The 19,154-nt window shown below is 42.6% G+C and overlaps 1 protein-coding gene across 4 annotated transcripts in view; it reads right to left on the bottom strand.

Moving 5' to 3' along the window:
• SHF (Src homology 2 domain containing F) overlaps window positions 1-19,154 on the bottom strand; it is a 336,957-nt gene that overhangs the window by 236,534 nt on the left and 81,269 nt on the right. For all 4 annotated transcript variants that reach the window (XM_088445631.1, XM_088445614.1, XM_088445623.1 and 1 more), the window contains exon 2: window positions 7,871-8,000. In XM_088445631.1, the coding sequence (XP_088301757.1) occupies window positions 7,871-8,000 (130 nt within the window). The remainder of the gene's footprint in view (window positions 1-7,870; window positions 8,001-19,154) is intronic.

A 19,154-nucleotide genomic window follows, 5' to 3' on the forward strand; every position in this document is an offset into this window, starting at 1 on the left:
TTCATCGCAATATGAGACTAGGATGCACCTGGAGACTGTGCTAATAAATTTGCTATGCATCACTTGTATTTCTTTGTGCAACCAAAAGGTACCACACACTGGTGCAATCCAATGTCATTAACGATTTCCCTTGAACTCCTGGCAGCTCCCCAACAGTCCTGGACAAACGATATCATGCATAAGGTGTTCATTTTGACAAACGATCTACCAATGCTCTAACGATATATCATTGTGTGTCGCTAACGATTTCAAAATTGTAAGATCGTTCACGATATATAATTTTCTAACCAAACACCTGATGATTATCTTAAAGATTTCTTCTAAATTCAAATAATGGACTGTACTAACTAGGGGTATATAAAGCAGGTGCTTCAGGGGATCATACTTTATTGGTGGGCAACCATAGGTGTACAGGGGATCATACTTTATTGGTGGGCAAACATCATACTTGCCGACAATCAGCTCCAGCCTTCCGGGAGGGAGCTGATTGTCGGCTAATAGCGGGGAGCGGGGCCGGCCATTGGGGGCGGACATTTTGGGTCACACTGGGGGCAGAGCCGGGGGCGGAGCCGCACGATCGTGTCATAGTGACTCCGCCCCCTCTTCACAATGCCGTGATTTTCCGCATTGTGAAGCAGGGGGCGGGGCCACGATGACGCGATTCTGCGCGAATCGCGTCACCGGGCCCCCCGCTGCTTGCATTTGTTTTTTTCAGGAGGGAGGTGGGGAGGGTGTGAGACTTCCGGGAGGCTTGCCTGCCTTTCCGGGGGGCCGGGAGCGGCACCCGAAAATCGGGAGGCTCCCGGCCATATCGGGAGGATAGGCAAGCCTGGCAAACATTGGTGGTCAGTGTATATAAACATTGGTGTTCAGGGGGGTAAACATTGGTGTTCAGGGGGGTAAAATAAATACACATTATGGGCCTACATTGGTGTTCAGTGGGATAAACAATGGTGGCCAGCAGTACACACATACCAACAGTAGACACGGGGCTGAAATGCTGTCAATGCTGTGTATGCTGCCACTCCTGTCTCCTCACGATGCTGCACAAAATGGAGAGAGGGAGTATCCAGCAAAATGCCACTCAAATGACGCAGATTGTACAATTTATCGTACAATCGATCGCAGGTGCAAAAACACGAACGATCTGCACCAAATCGCTAACGATATTGCCAAATCTACTCTGCAGTAGGTATGACCTGAAGATATTACAAACAACCCACGAGACCGCGCATCGGATCACTATCGTTCCTGGAAGCTGCACGATTTGCACGTTTTTTAAACAATGTATCATTCCGATGTGTCGTTTTCATGCAAATCGTACCTAAAATCGTCCAGTGTGTGGGCTAAGTCTCTGAATCAGGAAGCAAAGTGCTACTATACAGTGGCTGCAGCTTTATTCCACACCAAGTTCCGTTTTAGGGACTCAGCTATACAAGTGTCTATATCAAATTAATCTGCACAGTCTCCTTGTGTGTCCTAGCCTCATCGCATCTTAGACGTTTTTTCACCAAAAAAAAAAAAAAAAAAGACACCCGATGCTAGTAGAGTTGCACAGGACCTGGCGGCTCATTTACGCCAGGCATATTGCATGCATGGTGTATTGAAGCAAGACGAGCAAGGACACTTTACATGCAATTTTGAGGACACGGAATGCTATAAAGCCTGCAGCTCCAAAGGCTAATACACAGAAAAGAAAAACACTAAATGACTTTTTTTTTATCCTTACATGATTAAGAAAGGGAAACAGCACAAAAATGAATAATTATTAGATGCATGGAAGATTATTGATTTTGGTGATAATTATTAGAAATTCTGAAATCTCACACTAAACTCTACCCGTAGTATAAACCCATACAGCTGGGTGCACGTTGGAGCGATGTCGGGCCGATTTGCCGTTTCATAATGACAAATCTCTTACATCGCTCAGTGTGTGTAGGGCCAATATGCGTGCTCCCATGCAACGTCGTCAGGTTTGATGTTGTGCTGCACATCAAACTTGATAACATCGCTAGCAATAAGGTGCACATAGCCTAGTGCAGTGGGTAAATTACTCCACATGGGGTAAAACTGAAATTCCTGGGGGTTATGGATGCAGGACTGGAGGTGCACATGAACCAGGTGCGCCGATGCACCTGGCGCCAGTGACCTCCAGCCCAGCGCCGCAGGGAGGCTCTAAGCCGGACGCCCGCAGAGATGTTATTACCAGCGGGCGCCCGGCTCCTTCCCTGGAGCGCTGTGTTAGCTGGAGGCTGGAGTTCTCTTCTGAACTCCAGCTTCCGGCTCTCCCCATGCGCACTATGGGAGAGATGTCAGGACGTCTCTCCCATAGTTCCGAGGAGTAGCCGGGCGGACAGGACGGCGGTGGATGCAGGAGTGGGGATTAAGGTAAGTGTTTTTTTTTTTTGTACAAGCGGCACTACAGGGGCATAACTATGGGGGCACTGCTAAAGGGGCATAACTATGGGGGCACTGCTACAGGGGCATAACAGTGGGGGTACTGCTACAGGGGCATAACAGTGGGGGCACTGCTACAGGGGCATAACAGTGGGGGCACTGCTACAGGGGCATAACAGTGGGGGCACTGCTACAGGGGAATTATATGATGGCACTACAGGGGCATTATATGGGGGCACTACTATAGGATTTCCTTCCTTTCAAATCAAGGGGGTAACGTCGGCGCAACTAAATATATTTTGGGGTATAAGGTAAAAAAGTTCCCTGACCCCTGGCCAGGTGTGTACATCGAACTGGACAACCAGGTAATAGGTCATTCCGATTTGGGGCCAAATGTAATAGGGTGAGAGTTTAGAAAATGTAAGCGTTTAGCAGTAAAACTCTCACACTACTACATTGATTGAGTTGTATTTTCAAAACAGGAAACACCTGGATGAGAGTTTAAATCTTGAGTTTTTTTAGACAGAAAAACATGCAAGTTTGCATGCTCTGTGACTTTATTACATTAGCTGAGTTTAAAAATGTGACAGTTTTCGCTCACATTTTCTAAAAACTCTCCCCCTATTACATTTTGCCCTTGGCCTCTGAAGGGGAAGCAATCGGGAAGCCGACTGCCTATATACCGGCAGCCGGCTTCCCGACTGTCTTATCCCGGCAAGGGTGAATTGCCGGGCGTCTAGATGTAGACGCCTGCATTTCCCCGATGCCGGGAGACTGGCGCCCGGCATCACGATCGTAGTGATGCCGGGCGCCGCGAGCGGACAGCCGTGGGGGGGAGGGTTAGGTTTAGGGCTCCCGGGGGGGACTTAGGGTTAGGCACCCCCCCAGGAGGGTTAGGGTTAGGCTAGGGGGAGGGAGGGTTAGGATTAGGCACCCCCGGGGGGGATTTAGGGTTAGGCACCCCCCCGGGGGACTTAGGTTTAGGTAGCGGGGAAAGGGGTGGTTAGGGTTAGGCACTTAGAGGGGGGATTAGGGTTAGGCACTTGGGGGGGAAGTTAGGGTTAGGCACCCCTAAGGAGGGTTAGGGTAATGGATACTTGCCTATCCACGATCGGATTTCCAGCGCTGTCGGGCTTCCGCTGCGTCGCGCTCTGCTACTGTCGGGCTGCTGCTGACGGGAATCAAACCGCCGGCCATGCGGCCGGTGGTATTTCATACCCATTCCCTCTGAAGAAGTCACCTCTTGCATCTCCAAGCCAGTGATATTAAAGACTGTTGTTCTAGTGTGTACAGGAGCAATGATAAATTGTATACAACTAAACAATATGATATATTGTTTGGTCATTTACAAGACTGCAGTGTGCGTACGCTCAAGTTTGCTAGTTTTAGGCTCAAGGGAAATAGTCTGTAAAGTCAGAACGATTGCCGGGCCGGTCGTCTCAGTGTGTACCCAGCTTAAAACTGCTTTTTATATATTTCACTGATAACACACTCCAAACTTGAACAATGTAATTGCTCAGTTGTTTTGACATTGATTATTCAGATTAAAGTTTGTGTATCATGAGCGAGCAATGGCTTCAAGGCCTTACTTAAACTGTGCATGCAATGCAACTATAGGAATAAAAATAAAAAACAATATGAGCGGATTAAAAAATGGATTTGCTACATTTGGAATTTAATGTGTGTGCCTTAAGAATAAGTTGAAACAAGGCAAACTCATCTCATGTATTTGGCCAAATATAAGTAAAAATCTATCTAACACTTAATCGACTAGTAAAGCTTCAATGCAGAGCAGTCAAAGCTGACAGAAATAAAATGTGTTCATCCTGACTAGTGATTTTCTACAAACAGAAGCCAATGTGGACACTAATACCCCTTTCAGACATACTGAAATTCCCGGGTCTCATGTATGTGTGAAAGGTACCTACCCAGGAACAGGTTCCCGGGTAGCCGACCCTGCAATTGACCAGGGTATTTCCCGGGACTTAAGTCCCGAGAAAACTACCCTGCTCTAGTGTGAATGGTGCAACCCAGGGATTTTACTACCGGGCTGCACCAGGCAGCTTCTGATTGGCCCTGGCTCCGACTGAGCCACCGGGGAGGGGGCACCAGCAGCGGTAACAGCAGCTGCACCCCCCCCTTCCCATACTCAGCGCCAGCAGCACTGAGAGCAGTGGCCCCCCTGTCCCTGTAATTACCGGCGGTAGCAGCGCCGCCGGTAACAGTGCCAGCACCCCCCCTTCCCATACTCACCGCCGGCAGCACTGAGATCAGCGGCTTCCCTGTCCTCAGCCCCAGCGGAGGAACTTTCCGGCTGTCACCAGGCAGAAGTAGAGGGAGAGATTACAGCCTCACCGTATTCTCACTGCTGCACGGAGCTGCGCTGGGAAACTACAGGTATAGGGAGACTGCTCTGCTCTTTCACACATGCTGCATATGGGAGAGGGGCTGGGGGGGGGGGGAGAGGGAGTAGGAGCAGATATTTTCAGTGACCTGTCCCTCTGTCACTTTCCCCACTTGTCCCTCTGTCACTTTCCCCACCTGTCCCTGTCACTTTCCCCACCTGTCCCTGTCACTTTCCCCACCTGTCCCTGTGTCACTTTCCCCACCTGTCCCTGTGTCACTTTCCCCACCTGTCCCTGTGTCACTTTCCCCACCTGTCCCTGTGTCACTTTCCCCACCTGTCCCTCTACACCTTATCATCCACTTTCATAAAACTGTGTAAAACTCTGAAAAACCCTGCTCTTGTATGAATGGTTCTACCCAGGAATTTCCCGGGTAGAAACTGTAGTGTGAAAGGGGGGTCTAGACCAAATACCCGGGATTTTTTACAGGAGAAATTCCCGGGTCTGAGCAGGAAATTTTCCGGGTTGTATGTCTGAAAGGGGTATCAATAAAACGATGCAGGAAGAAACCATTATGTCACTATGCAGCACCACGTGTACTGTCCACAGGGACAACAATTCATGGGAGACTCGTGCAGGAGGCGCCTCCTCGATTAGCAGCGGATATAATTCATGGATTAAACCTTATGTCGAGGAGCGTCTCCAACAAATAGCCTAAAAAGTAGTGAAAGGCCTACCAACAAGAGAAGATTTAATCTTACAATGACAAATGTCTAAGCTGTAAGAAACAGAAGAAATTTTTTTCATGCAAAAAGTTATAGATACAGTACACTGCCTAAAACCCTGAAAATACACCCAAAAAAGGCCACACAAATGCATCATTTTTCAAACTGCCCACCAAAAAAAATAATTAATAATTCCCATTATTCTCTACGCTAAACCAATAACTAGAAATCTAACCCAACAAAAAAAGCAGTACCGTCTCTTTAACACACGTTTCTTGCTACACATCATAAATAGTGCTCTAGTGCAGAAAGTGAGATTAAGATTCAAGAAACTGCAGGAGAAAACATTTTCACTGAAGCAGAACAACCTAATAAGTTAAAGCAGTCAACCTGAAATTGATGAGGAGCCATCAGTAATCAATAACAGTTAATGAATCAAAGACTTATCCTGATAAACTAGTTTGGATTAAGTTTAATACACCTTGGGAAGTGTGATCTAATAAAGAAGTCATGGATGTATTTTTGCTGTCACTGTGTAATCTATCAATCAAATTAGTTATTGCTTTGTACGCCTCACTGTTCAGCACTGGCACATTTTCCATTGCAGGGAACCAGGGATATTGTTAATTCTGAGCACAGCTGGAGTTCTCTCACCATTCAGCAGAGCAGCACTTTTTGGAGGTGACAGACTACCCAATCAGAGCGTTAACACCACCAGGAAATGCTGAGGGCACTCTAATGAGAAGAAAATGGGTGCAAAGGGAATTACCAGCATCTGAAAATATATATTAAACTATTTGAAAGCTGGAATCCTGTAATAGTTATTCGTTTATTTAAACTAATATGACAGAAACAGTACAAAGAAACTTAGCTGCACTTATAAGCAGACTGTGTGGTCCTCAGTCATGTATAGAAGACACATTTGGGTCAATACAACTAGGTCCGAATTGCGAGGTGCGATTTCTCAGACTGAATTCGCATCTTTTCATTCGCACCTCCCTGAGGGTGAGAGATGGAAAGGAAAATCTTTATTTTAAGGTTAAAATGTTGGGACACTGTGCTGAACCCTTTGGACACCCCCTTAATGTCTAATTAGGTAATTGGAATTTTCCAATTAGCTTAATTAGTCCAATAATTACATGGCATTTTTGGGGGGTAAAAAAAAAAAATTACCTCAAATTACCCCAAAATCAACTTTGTTAGTTTAGGCACCCAAAATTTAACTACATAATTGTTTTTAAATTGAAAAATATATTTTTTTTATCATTAATTTTTCAATGTGCCCTCAAAGTACCCCAAAATCACCTTTTCTCCTACTTTTCTTTATCATTTTTTTTTTTCGTTTAATCTCAAACTAAATAAATAAAAATTCAAACACACAAATCATCCATTTGATACCATTTAAAAACTACCTTCCTAATGCCCAGAAACAGCCTTTTATATGGTCCTGCTAATTAAATTATCCATTTTGGGGCGGGGGGGTCTAGGATGGTCTCCCCACTTTTTCATGCAATTCTCTCAAATCTCATTTGGCAGTCAACTCGCACCGCTCCACTTCGAGTAGTGCGAATAGGCATTTTTAATTGGATTGGAGCATTTTCAGGTGAGCGCTTCGATGCGAAGTCTGCGAGTTTCAAGAAACAAACTCGCTACTCGCAATTCGCATATAATTGGTTTAACCCCATAGCATCCCCAGTACTGGTAGCAGTGACACATCACAGCCTAAAGAACATGCATTGTTGTGCCTATATGAGACTGCACTTTCTAAACTGTCAGCGTTCAAGCTGTTAGTAGCTACTAAAGGTTATCATCTCTTCTACAGTCCATAAATATCCCCTCACCAGTAAACAAAAGGGCTTTTTAAAATATCCCATAACATGCATTACTCACTAAAACACCCTTTTCAGTTTAATTCTCCAATTCTGTTTACACAAGATATTCATTTGATGAATGCAAATTACAACAGGGACCATCAAACAATTAACAATATAAATAATTTATTCTAGATATTAAGCAGTTTACAAGATGAAAGCTTTTACCCTTGCAGTTCTTTCTAAGCCCCTGTGAGATATGAGCATAGCATATTAGCAAATCTATATTTTACAGTCATCTTTCAATAAAAGAAAAACATATTTACAGAGTTCATAAAGATTTTAGTCTTTGTAACCAATTTGTACCACATCTCTCCCACTGACCAACTTCAAGTCCATCCACTTTCCTTTCCCAGCTACTTTAGTTACTTATCTTGAAATAAGCAAATTACATTATGACAGGAGCCTGTGGTGTGCGGACTTTGCTTTTATCATTGGTAACATAACATATGATAAGCAGCAGAGATCAATTGCTGGAGACAGACAACACCTGCTGCAATTTATGTATACACTCACTAATGTCTTTCCATACCTGCCATCATTTTCTGAGCTTCATATGGTTCCATATAGCCATCATTCTCAGTCACTATCTCTGCTGTAGTCTGGCTGCCTGGACCCTGCTTAGCATCAAAAGGATCTGCATAGTCTTCAACGATGATTACCTGGATGGAAGCAAAGGAAAACATGCTAAATATAGCTCTGAAACCTATACTTTATGATAGTGGGCAAATAAGTAAGGCTCCAAAGTGTTGAACTGATAAGTAATAAAACAATTTAATTAGAACTTTACTGATGCCTTAAAATACAATCCCGACTAATTTATAGCAACTCTAAAACATGTGATAACATATCGTGTTCATTTGAGTGAGGGATGAATAAGGGTGTAGCTAGCATTGCACCTGTAAGGTTGGGAATTAGCACAGTATATGTATCCATAAACATGTGTCCCCACCAACCGCTAACATTTGTTATTCAGCTACAATAATTAAGTGTTCCCCGATTGTAAGCTCATTTGGACATAAACCATCTTTACATTGTTTCATGTCATTTATTGTATATCATTTGTGTACATAGGATACCCCTCGTTGAGAGGGCTGTGTAATAAGCTGGCACGTTATACAAGAGAACATAATAAAATGATAATAAAAACAACAATGACAATGATACTAATAAACAACAATGAAAGCACTTTTAAAAGATTTCATATAGAAAAACAAACAAACAAAAGAGGACGATTACATTTCACGGAACAAATAGAACTCAAATTAGGATTGGGATCATAGCCAATTTCCACTGGTGAAACAGACAGTGTTTTGCAGCCAAATGTGAAGCCAGGTGGAGATTTTGTTTCACACTTTTTAATATTTTATTAATCTTTACCCACAACATATCCAATTTGCACATGACACACCTTCTGTCTCTTTCTAATGAGTCACCAATATGTTTTACCTCTATAAAGGCCAGAAATAAGAGGGGGGCAAGGTACATTTCTTAAGGAAGTATAATAAAAGACTAGAAAAGCTGTACTTGAATGAGGATGATGCTGTGAAGACCAGATCTAATCATCTTACTATAAATTTAAATCTGAGTAGTCACAAAATGAAAAAAAAAAACAGAAAAAAAAAAACAGAAAAAAAAAAACTTCGAGGGCAATATTTTACATATGTAATGTTTACCGAGCAGTCCCATTTTTTATGTAGGTGGGTCAAAATAACGTAATAAGTAATTAAAGAATAAAGAGAAAAAAGATGGAGAAAAAAAACGTGGTATTCTTATCCATTGCCCCCTCCGTCTCTCTCCCCCTCTCCATATCTTCTCTTAGGGCCATATTCAATTAGAGGTGAAAAGTCAGAGGCTGGACCTTTCGCCGTCATCGCAGGTTTTCCTGCGGATAAAGTATCGGGCGCATGCCCGCGTATCCCCATATCCATTTAGGAATCGGCAAAGACGGGACCCAGCGGAAAGTTAAGTAGCGAAAAGTCCTGTAACTTTTTGGGGAAATCATACTGTCACCCCTCAAAAGATGTACTAACATGGGGGATAACTATGGGTACCCCCGAAAAGCCCTGCTAAAGGTAATTAGGGTTTTAAATGGTATTGGCAGGTGCTTTAATGAGTCTTTAACAAAGTGGTGAAGAATAGCATTTAGCAACATTTTTGAAAAAAAAATAACTAGTCACATCAAATTTGGGGTACATGAAAATGGTTGCAAGCTTATTTTTAAGTCCTTAAAGTGTACTTTTAAAATTCTTCAAAAATCCACCTGCCGCAACCAAAAAGACACCTGCCGCATACTTGGGGACACCCCCCCCCCCCCCAGTCTATTTCACTCGTTTTTAAGTTTGTCCCCAACTTTTTTTTCGCCCCCAAAACAAAACCACTGTTTTTGGGGTGTCCTATTCAACTTTTAAAACATTTTTGACACATTACTTTTAGGGGACATTCCAAGGGGTGCAGGGTATTTTCTTTTTAAGTCTGCACCCCAAAACCCCGATTCTGCACTTTTTTAGCGCCACCTATTCTATGGTGAAACATTATCACCGTTTTTCTACAAAGACTTTTCGCACCTACGAAAAAAAGTCTTTGAAATTGAATATGGGGAAAAGTGAAAATGACGTCATCAGTGAGAATTTATTGCCGATAATGGCTTTTCACAGCCTAACTGAATACTGCCCTTAGTCACCTTTAATTATACACTGGCCAGACTGTTTAGGCCACTGGCACCATAGCACCCCGGTGACCGTGAAGCAGCACCCCAGAGAGCTGTAGTGCACAGTTTGGGAACCATTGGTATAATTAAATTTGATAGCTCTGTGCATTTAGATACTGTAGTTCAGATTCAGAGATAAGGCGGCCCTTATTGGTATGCCGGGCATGAGAAAGCTTTCCGTATGCCTGAAAGATGCAATTATTGATGCTCGGACCAGACAGCAGATATACTCACCATCAGACAGATAGACCAATTATCTGACTGTCAATGACAAGATCAGATTGGTCTGTCTGTGTGATGGTAAGTTATATCTCAAGGTGTATGGACATCACTAGTAGTAAGAGCAAACAAATTTGCAGATTTAAAATGACCAGTGATATTTAGATTTGTAAGGGGTGTGTACTAGCTTAATTCTAAATTTCAGTGTAAAAACAAAGCTGCCCAGTATTTATTTGCTACATGCAAAGGCAGCCAGTATTTGCTCTGCCTGCCTAAAAATAAATATATCTGCACTCCTTGCACTGCAACATGGTTTATTCCAGGAGCAAAATTGCTCCTTTTTTTGCCCTTATTCATAACCTGAATAAGACAGTGTGACAGGACTGTACACTGCAGTACACAATGCTTCAGCACAGCATTTAGAGGTCTTAAAACATCCCCTAAACCATGGGTCTTCAACCTTTGGCCCTCCAGCTGCTGTGGAACTACAGATCCCAGGATACCCTGCCGCAGTTTTAGCATTCTGTTATATCAAAAAGGCAGCAGGGTTTGCTGGGATGTGTAGTTCCACAGCAGCTGGAGGGCCAATGGTTGAAGACCCCTGCCCTAAACAAAGGTCAGTATTACCTGCACTTTACCAAGCTGTTTTATTGTAAACTGCTTGTGCATTTATAAGCTGCGGCATAGACCATGTCCTTTTCTCCAATGATCTTTATTAAAATGTGTTCTATAAGTAAACAAGAGTAGTAAATTTATTGCTTTGGCATCGTGAACAGATCTAGATAGAATATGGCTGTGTGCAATGAGCAACGTCTGAACACTTATCTGATTAGACAGCATTGTTATTACATTCAATGTAATACAATATATTGTTTTCTTAACTGAGGTGATAACTAGATAATGTGGACCATATTCGAATAAAAACATGTCATTTAAAAAAATTAATTTCACTTTACCTTAAAAAAAAATATATTACTCTAAAGAGCCAGGATATTGAAAAACAAAACCAACTTGAAACAGTGCAACAGAAAAACCCTAGGAATATGCACTTAAGCGGCCATCACTCAGCTATTAGGAAAGTATGCACGTGTTTATCTGTATATTATAGGAGTCAGAATGGATAGAGTGGTGACTGGAAAATATCAGTAGCAAAAAGACCTGTCTGGCTTATCATTTTGTTCCTGTCTCACACGGAGATAGATGCCCAGCGCCTCAGAGAATGCAGGTTAAATGAAAAACAAAAAACTGTAACAAAATGAGATACATTCCCTGACAATCGGCTGGATTGCAGTTTGTGATTAGTCAAATTCCTTTATGCAGCTGTGAGCAATGATAGCACAGTCCTTAATTGCTCATAGCTCTGGTATAGAGAAAAGAATGATAGGATGGCGACACAAACCACTGTCATTCTTCAATGAACTCAGAACTGCAGAATAGTAATATTAAGAAGATTCAACACTTAGCATTCACAGGACCTGTAACCAACTATAAATGTCAGGCTGTTCCACCAAAATCATCTTTCAAGGACTCAAATGATAAAAACCTAATAGAATGGGAGAATGAGATATGGAGAAAGGTTTGTTAGAAAATGGAATCCTGTTTTGACGGAATTGTATTCCAATGTAAATTTGTTTAATATGTTTGTCAATGACGACACACTCATTAACAGTAAACTGCAATAGGTGTTTATTTATTATGCCAGAAGAATCTGACATTACCAAACCAAAATATTGATGTTTAGGAACATCATAGCACTTTAATACATTAAGATTTCCTTTGTAGAGCAGCTTTTTACACCCCAGGTACCAGATCAACATTTTGTAACCTAACAATGTTTGTGAATGCAATGAGAGATGCGATTGTTTGGGCACACACACACACTTCCATATATGTCCAATCAAATTGTTCACGACTAAAATCAGTTCGTTTCAAACAATCAAAACTATTATATGCGTAGATACCACTAACATGACACTAGCAGTGAACAATGTAACCACAGAAGTACATTTCTCTGTAGAATGCTGCATAATTGGTGGTGCTATTTAATAACGCATTATAATAAACCCCATAGTTTCAAGCCTGAAGGGGAGAACAGTGCATGGTGCTCGGGATAGTCTTGGAAAGTCTGCCCACAGCCCCCCAGAGCCCCTGATTACACACCTCTTGAATGTTTCTGGCTGTTATAGCCATGTGTTCAGTCTGTGCTGCTGCATATTGCGCAGAGTGGTTCCCGAGTCCCCTCATCACAGGGTGAGTGATGCAGATGAGGGGTCTCAGGAGAGACCCTACTCTGTATACAGCAGCACTGACTGTGCTGTGCATGCTGCACACTGAGCCACGGCAGCTGAGCACCTGTTCTCGACATGGTCACTCCGACCCTGTGTAGGGGCCCATCTGTGTGCTGCCCCTGTCACCCCCCTTATCTGGTACTGTGCACCCCAACCCCCATTGTTATGGTTTATGATCTGCAGCTGATTGGATGCATTTCTTCCTTGGACACCCCACAATCTATGATTAAATAAATAAACCTATGACTTCATTTTCACCAATCGAGAGATCTGGCTTTTACTTTAGCATTAAGGGAAAGCTAATGGCCGTGTAAGTTTGGGTGCCTAGGTGGAACCACAAACCACTAGGTGACCGATTACCCCAGGAAAAACAAAAAAAAAGGTAAAATAAAAGGAAATCTACACAAAAATGATGGACCTGTAGGTTCTACTATGAATGATATTCTAAGTTTCTATGTATAATAGGTAACTGTAATCTTGTAGATGAGCATTACTAAAAATAACACAACTCAAACTAAAACAAATAAATAAGGGAAACATGAGGGTATGTTATCGCAGATGTGGGCATTGCAGTCCAGGATGTAAGGGTAAATATGTCATATGCAGCTAGTTTACGGTAAATGCAGTACTCACTGATATTTAGGGGTGCCAAAAGGGGGTACTACTTACCTGGGCCATCACCCCCCCTTCCCATAATACTTACCTGTTAGTGGCAGAGCAGCCACCCTCCATTCCCAGCCCAGCACACGCTGCTGTGAGCTGGGCTGCGGAGGGTCAAGGGCGGCCACTGCTGCTGAGCAACAGTAGTTTCTCTCTGCAGGGGGCAGTGATAACAGCCCCCCCCCCCTTCCTCCTCCACATCGGCCCACTTGCAAATATTCTTTTTTTGTATTGGTCCTGGCCACGCCTACACTATTTGGCCACACCCCATCCAGTACCCAGGTCCACCCCCCCCTCCTTGGCCCTGCTAAGGACTTATGGCAAACCAGTCGTAAATGCAACAGATACAGATACAGCTCTATAAATAGGCAAATATACAGATTTTTCAGACCAAGGATTTTTTGGTGAGAAACGTATGCAGATTTACACAATCACAAAGTGGTTTTTTGCTAGTATTACAATTTAAGGATTAAAAAGAGGAATTCCAGGAGAAGTGTGGCGATAGTAATGGGCGATTTTTTTATGTACTGTTATATATTTAAGGCATGGTACTTTAAATTATGTAAAAAATTAATGCATCAACAAATTCCCACGCTTTCCGGATAATAGATCCTTTCCTGTATATTTATCAAAAGATCCCAAACTGGCTTCAGTGTTTAATTGTAGGCGTGCAAATAGAAGGAAATAATTTGTTCTTGAGATGCTGCCGCAGATTTAGACAGCAACAAAGAACATTCATTTGTGAAAGATAAGAAGAAAAAAAAACCTGTCACTTCTCTGGCAGACAGAGCTGCATTCAGTGAATAAAAATTGGCAGCACCAAAATGACATTTTAATAAAGGTCTATGATTCGGTTGAAGTCTATTAAACCTTTAAATGTTATAGAAAAAGAAAAAAGTCTGCAAGCCTTCCTAAACGTCAGCGGGTTGACATGTTTGCCCTGGGGATAGCAGTAAAATAAAGCCTACTGATTTAATTGTGCCACTGTTTCCTTTTTAAAAAGGAGCCTGATTTTTGAATGCCTCTGTGCTAATGATGCTTAAACGATATGCGGCTAACGAGAAATGAGCTAATGACAGCAAAATGTTGCATGGAGGGCCTGATTCAGAGATAGAAGCAATTACAAAGTTTCTGCAAATGGGCGACATTTTTTCAATTGCACACGCCAAGTCGCACTGCGCCACAATAGTCTTGTGACAATGGTCGCAGAGAGGATTTATTCGCAAAGTGATAGACAGGAACCACTTGTGGGAGGTAACAGGGGACGGTGAATCAAATGCAGGCATTTTCTGACAAATTTTCACGGTGTCTCAGCCTGCGACTGCAGATCCTGTACGCAGTTGCGAAAGCTCCAGCGTCTTGGTTCCGATGGTCATTCTGAGTAGTCACACTCAGAAATTCAAACAGCCTATGTTGTGACCGATGATTGCATCTTTGTATGCAAGCATTAGGATTTGCTAAGTTGCAGGTGGGTATGTCAAAGTCCTAACGGCTATGACATTTTACTTTATAGTTGCTGCATACAGAAGGACACAGTCGCGACAGGATTTACGTCCATCTCTGAATCAGGCCCTGAGTTCCAGAGTTGAAGAGGCCACAACGGGCATGAAGTTAAGGCTATACAATCTCCAATTTCAACTTTGCTTCACCAGTCTGGAATGCCATGCTCTACTGTACTGTGTGGTATGGTTGGGGTAGGACAGTAATAGGACTCTGGAGAAGACCAGTAAGGCTCTGCTCAATAATACCACCTGTAGTTTCCAACTGTTAAAAATTTTGGTCTCTTGAAAGGTCTTAATTTTTCAATACTGATAAAACGCACATTGTATATCAGCTACTTATCAAATGCTATTTTCGTCACTGGGATACTCTTGAACTTAAATCTTCTTTAATAAATAACAAACACAGTGGAAAATAAAAATACATCTCACTGTAACCAGCGTATACAAATGGATATGATTCAGTGGTGAAGAGGAGGATTTTGGAAAACTGGAGGATGGGCAGTACTGGTCAGACGCGGTGGGAAGCAGCTACAGAGAAGTTTTAGAAATGAGAGGTTACTATTAGAGAGGAATAGAGGCATAGATCAGAGGCAGAGTTAAGAGCACATGCTGGGTTGCAGGGGCAGAACTATGGGAGACAATGGAGTCGCCTGCCACCGGGCTCCAGCACTGAAGGGGTAACTCCTCCATTGTCCACAACATATTCACCCCACTTAGGGTGTAACTATGTACTGGGAGTGTACCATCACGGCCGCCTAATACATGGCACCTCTTCTCGGCACCTGAAAAGCCAACTTACACTAGCGGAGAGCTCCATGTCAGACCATCAGCTGCTGCCTTCATCTATCTATAGCCTGTCTGCATGCAAATTGCTACATTACAGTGTCAGCGGCTATGACAGGGGCACCAAATTATAACTTGCCTTCGGGCATCTGGGATGAACTTACGCCACTGCTGGGTTGGGTACGACTGGTCGACAATTATCAACAATTGTGTGGCACAGTTAGCAGAAAAGGAGGACTAGTTATTAAATTAGAATTTAACTATCTTGATATTGGGGCTGGTTGGGTAAATTAAATAAAAAATTATATGTGAAGGCTTTTAAAATTTATGGGCCGTATTAAAATTCGTGTTGAAAACGGACGTTATTTTCGCCATTGGCGAAAACTGACCTTTTTTTTGCCAAAAAAAAAAAAAAAAACAGCGATATTTTTACCAAAAAACTGGCGAAAACGCAATTGGCGAAAAAAAACTGGAGCAAAATTTTCTCCATCCCAGACCAGGCGAAATAATATGCAAAATCCCTATTTTTGCTTAAAAATATGGAGATTTCTTTCAGAACCCCTTGGACACCCCCCCCCCCAATGATAAAGGACCCCCCAAAAAATTTGGGAAGTTGCGCACTTTGGAGAAAAACGGCCGCGCAATTTTGGGGGATGAGGCGATAATCGCTTTATTTGAACTCGCCAAGTTTTGTCGTTTCTGTTAACCAAAAATTAAGTTATCTTCATGTTTGTTCTGTGTACATATTCTTCTTGCAAACACTTCTTTTTTTCTTTCTTAGAAGCCCCACTTATTTTGCTATCACAATTTGCAGTAAGCATAAGCAGACACGGGAGACCAGGAAGCTGCACTTCCCATGGGCTGTTCTTGTAAGTTGTATGACAATGGAACAGAGAGCGCGAATGATTGAGATCTGCGGACGTTTTAAAATGTTAGTAGCAATTTCATTGTCTCCACATTGTAGCACATACCAGATATTATAGCACATACCATAACCAGTGAGGCAGTGACTATAGCTTAAAAATACTCCCAGTCAAATGAGATTAGGCTGTTAACGAAATCTGAATTAAAACTAGATTAATGATTATGAAAAATGTAAAGATGAGCAATTAAATGTAACAATCTTTCTAACAGTTTATTGTACCAATTGGTAGGTAATCTTTATTTACTAATGTATAAATAATTTTTAAATGTAAAACAAACAATGAAACTGGGGTTGGCCAACCCCAGAAACACTGAAAAAAATTAACATGAAATTAGGAGTCTTTGTATATCTACAGTCACTGTTACAACGGTCATAAAACAAGATACCAAAAGCGAGAAAAAAGGACTCCAGGCTCTATAGTAGTCCTTGGTCTTTTGCCCACCCATGAAAATTTTCATTCCTACGCCCCTGGCTGTATACACGCGAGAGTCATGTAAATAGCATTGCCCATGTATTTAAAAAGATACAGAAGAAGTTGGAAAATGCCTGATCATTGTGTAAAGCACAGGTTCTCAGGCTCAGTCTCAGGACCCCAAATAGTGCATGTTTCCCAGGTCTCCTCACAGAAACACTTGTGAAATAATTAGTTCTACCTGTGGATCTTTTACAATGTGTCAGTGAGTAATGAATACACCTGTGCACCTGCTGCAGTAGCGCACGCAGGGGGGGTTTCTAAGCACCCAGAAACCCCCTCTCATGACAGGCCACTTTTTCTAATTTCAGAGACGGAGACAGCCTTGTCTCCGTCTACCAGCCGCGGGCCACCCACTATCGGAGCTGCTCAGCTGCCCGGCCACTGCACTGCCTGTTTGGTAGCGGCTAGGTCCCCTTCAGCTACCGGTTAGGGTTAGCTTTCAGCGCTTCCACGTCAGGTGGCTCTCATATCACCTGACGTGGAAGCACTGACAGCTGACCCCCAGAGTGAGCATGGGAGTCTGGGGGAGGATCGCTGCTGCCCAGCAGCCCGGCACTTAGGAGGACGTCAGCAGCTAGCAGCAGAGCCCACACATCAAAGGAAAAGCTGCTGTGAGTATGCTATGTGTTTGTATTTTGGAAGTATGCTGTGTGTGTATGCGTCAGCATGTGCATGTATGGTGTGTGAATTCTACAGTATTAGTGTATGTACTGAATGCTGTGTGTGTGTGTGTGTCTCGCATATATAGAGAGTGTGTGTGTGTATTATATATATATATATATATATATATATATATTAGAAACACCCCACTAAAAATCCTGCGTTTGCCACTGTGCTGGGTGACCTGGTACATGTTACCTGTAGGGGACCTAAGGACAGTGTTTGATAACCTATGGTATGAAGCAACAGCCACAACATTGCATACTACACAGGCCAACTCTGGTGGGCGGCAATGACGATGTAGCAGCCACGACATAGCCCAAGTGCTGCCCCTCTTTTTCTGACTTGCATCATACTTACCGACATTCAAATGTTCCCCCTCAGGAAGAGTGCCCAAGGGAGAGAACCCGCTAATCATCAAGGGTGGTGGGACCAGGTACTCCTAGTCATTAGGTCCATTCCCCAAGATAAGGCTGAATGGGAAGGGTTGACTCCTCAGGGGAGTCCCATGAGGACCCCATGATAGTTTGGAGTCTCCCCAACATCCAGTGAGAAAATACACATGGAAATCATATTTGCATTTAATATGCCAAAATATAATATTACTAACTTACCATTATATGTAGTATTTGACTCTTGTTTTGTTAGCTGCACTTTTTATTATAACTATCGGTACAGGATGAGGTGGAACCAAATATTGGGTTGATTAACATGTAATGGTGAGAGACAGCAGGAGAAGGCCCTGCAAATTTTATGTGCACAGGGTAAATTTTCAATAAACATTTTTGAAAAACCATTAGTAAAAGCTATTTAATATACAGGTTTATAATAAGTACAATATGTATTTTTCATATTCAGCACCAATAAATTAGTATTCACCCCTATTCACAAATTTTTTACAAGCTTTTCATTGCTTACCACTGAGCAAGATGAAATATTCTGTCAAACAAGAAAACAAACTAAAAAGCGTTCAGAATGGGGGCAAGGATGATAACAGATCAGACTGATTAAAGTGAAAATTGCAATAGCAATGTCAATACTAAATCAGCTTGCAACATGTTACACACATATACTTCAGGCTACCATAGGCAAACACGGGGATTTCCAGTTGCCTGGAAACCTCCTTCCCCAGCCACACCAGGATGACCACAATAGAAACAGCATACAATACTAATAAGTGGCATGTTTTTAAGATCCTCTCAGTGTCACAAATTAAATGATTATCACCACCTGTTGATCTTTTAAAATGTGTGAGCCAGTAATGAATACACTTCATCAGGGCCGTAGCTAGGGTAGTGCGACCTGTGCCATGGCACAGGGCACCGCAGGGCAGGGGGCACTGTTTGGGCCTGTCAATTTTCTGTTTATCATCATTCTCACTTGTAGCTTCCTCTTATTTTTATCCCCAGCATTCCCAGGCCTCAACTATCTCTTCCCCATGAGGCCATGGCCGTTTTTGGGTCGGTTATCTCCCCATTTAAACAGAGGGGGGTGCCAATGCTCTTTCTGGCTCAGGGCACCAAAAAAAAGTCTAGTTACAGCTCTGCACTTCATTGCACCAACTAGGAGATCTGGAAAACATGTACTGTTAGGG

Source organism: Taudactylus pleione, unplaced genomic scaffold, assembly GCF_031769625.1.
Source record: "Taudactylus pleione unplaced genomic scaffold, aTauple2 ptg000019l, whole genome shotgun sequence".
Taxonomy (NCBI): domain Eukaryota; kingdom Metazoa; phylum Chordata; class Amphibia; order Anura; family Myobatrachidae; genus Taudactylus; species Taudactylus pleione.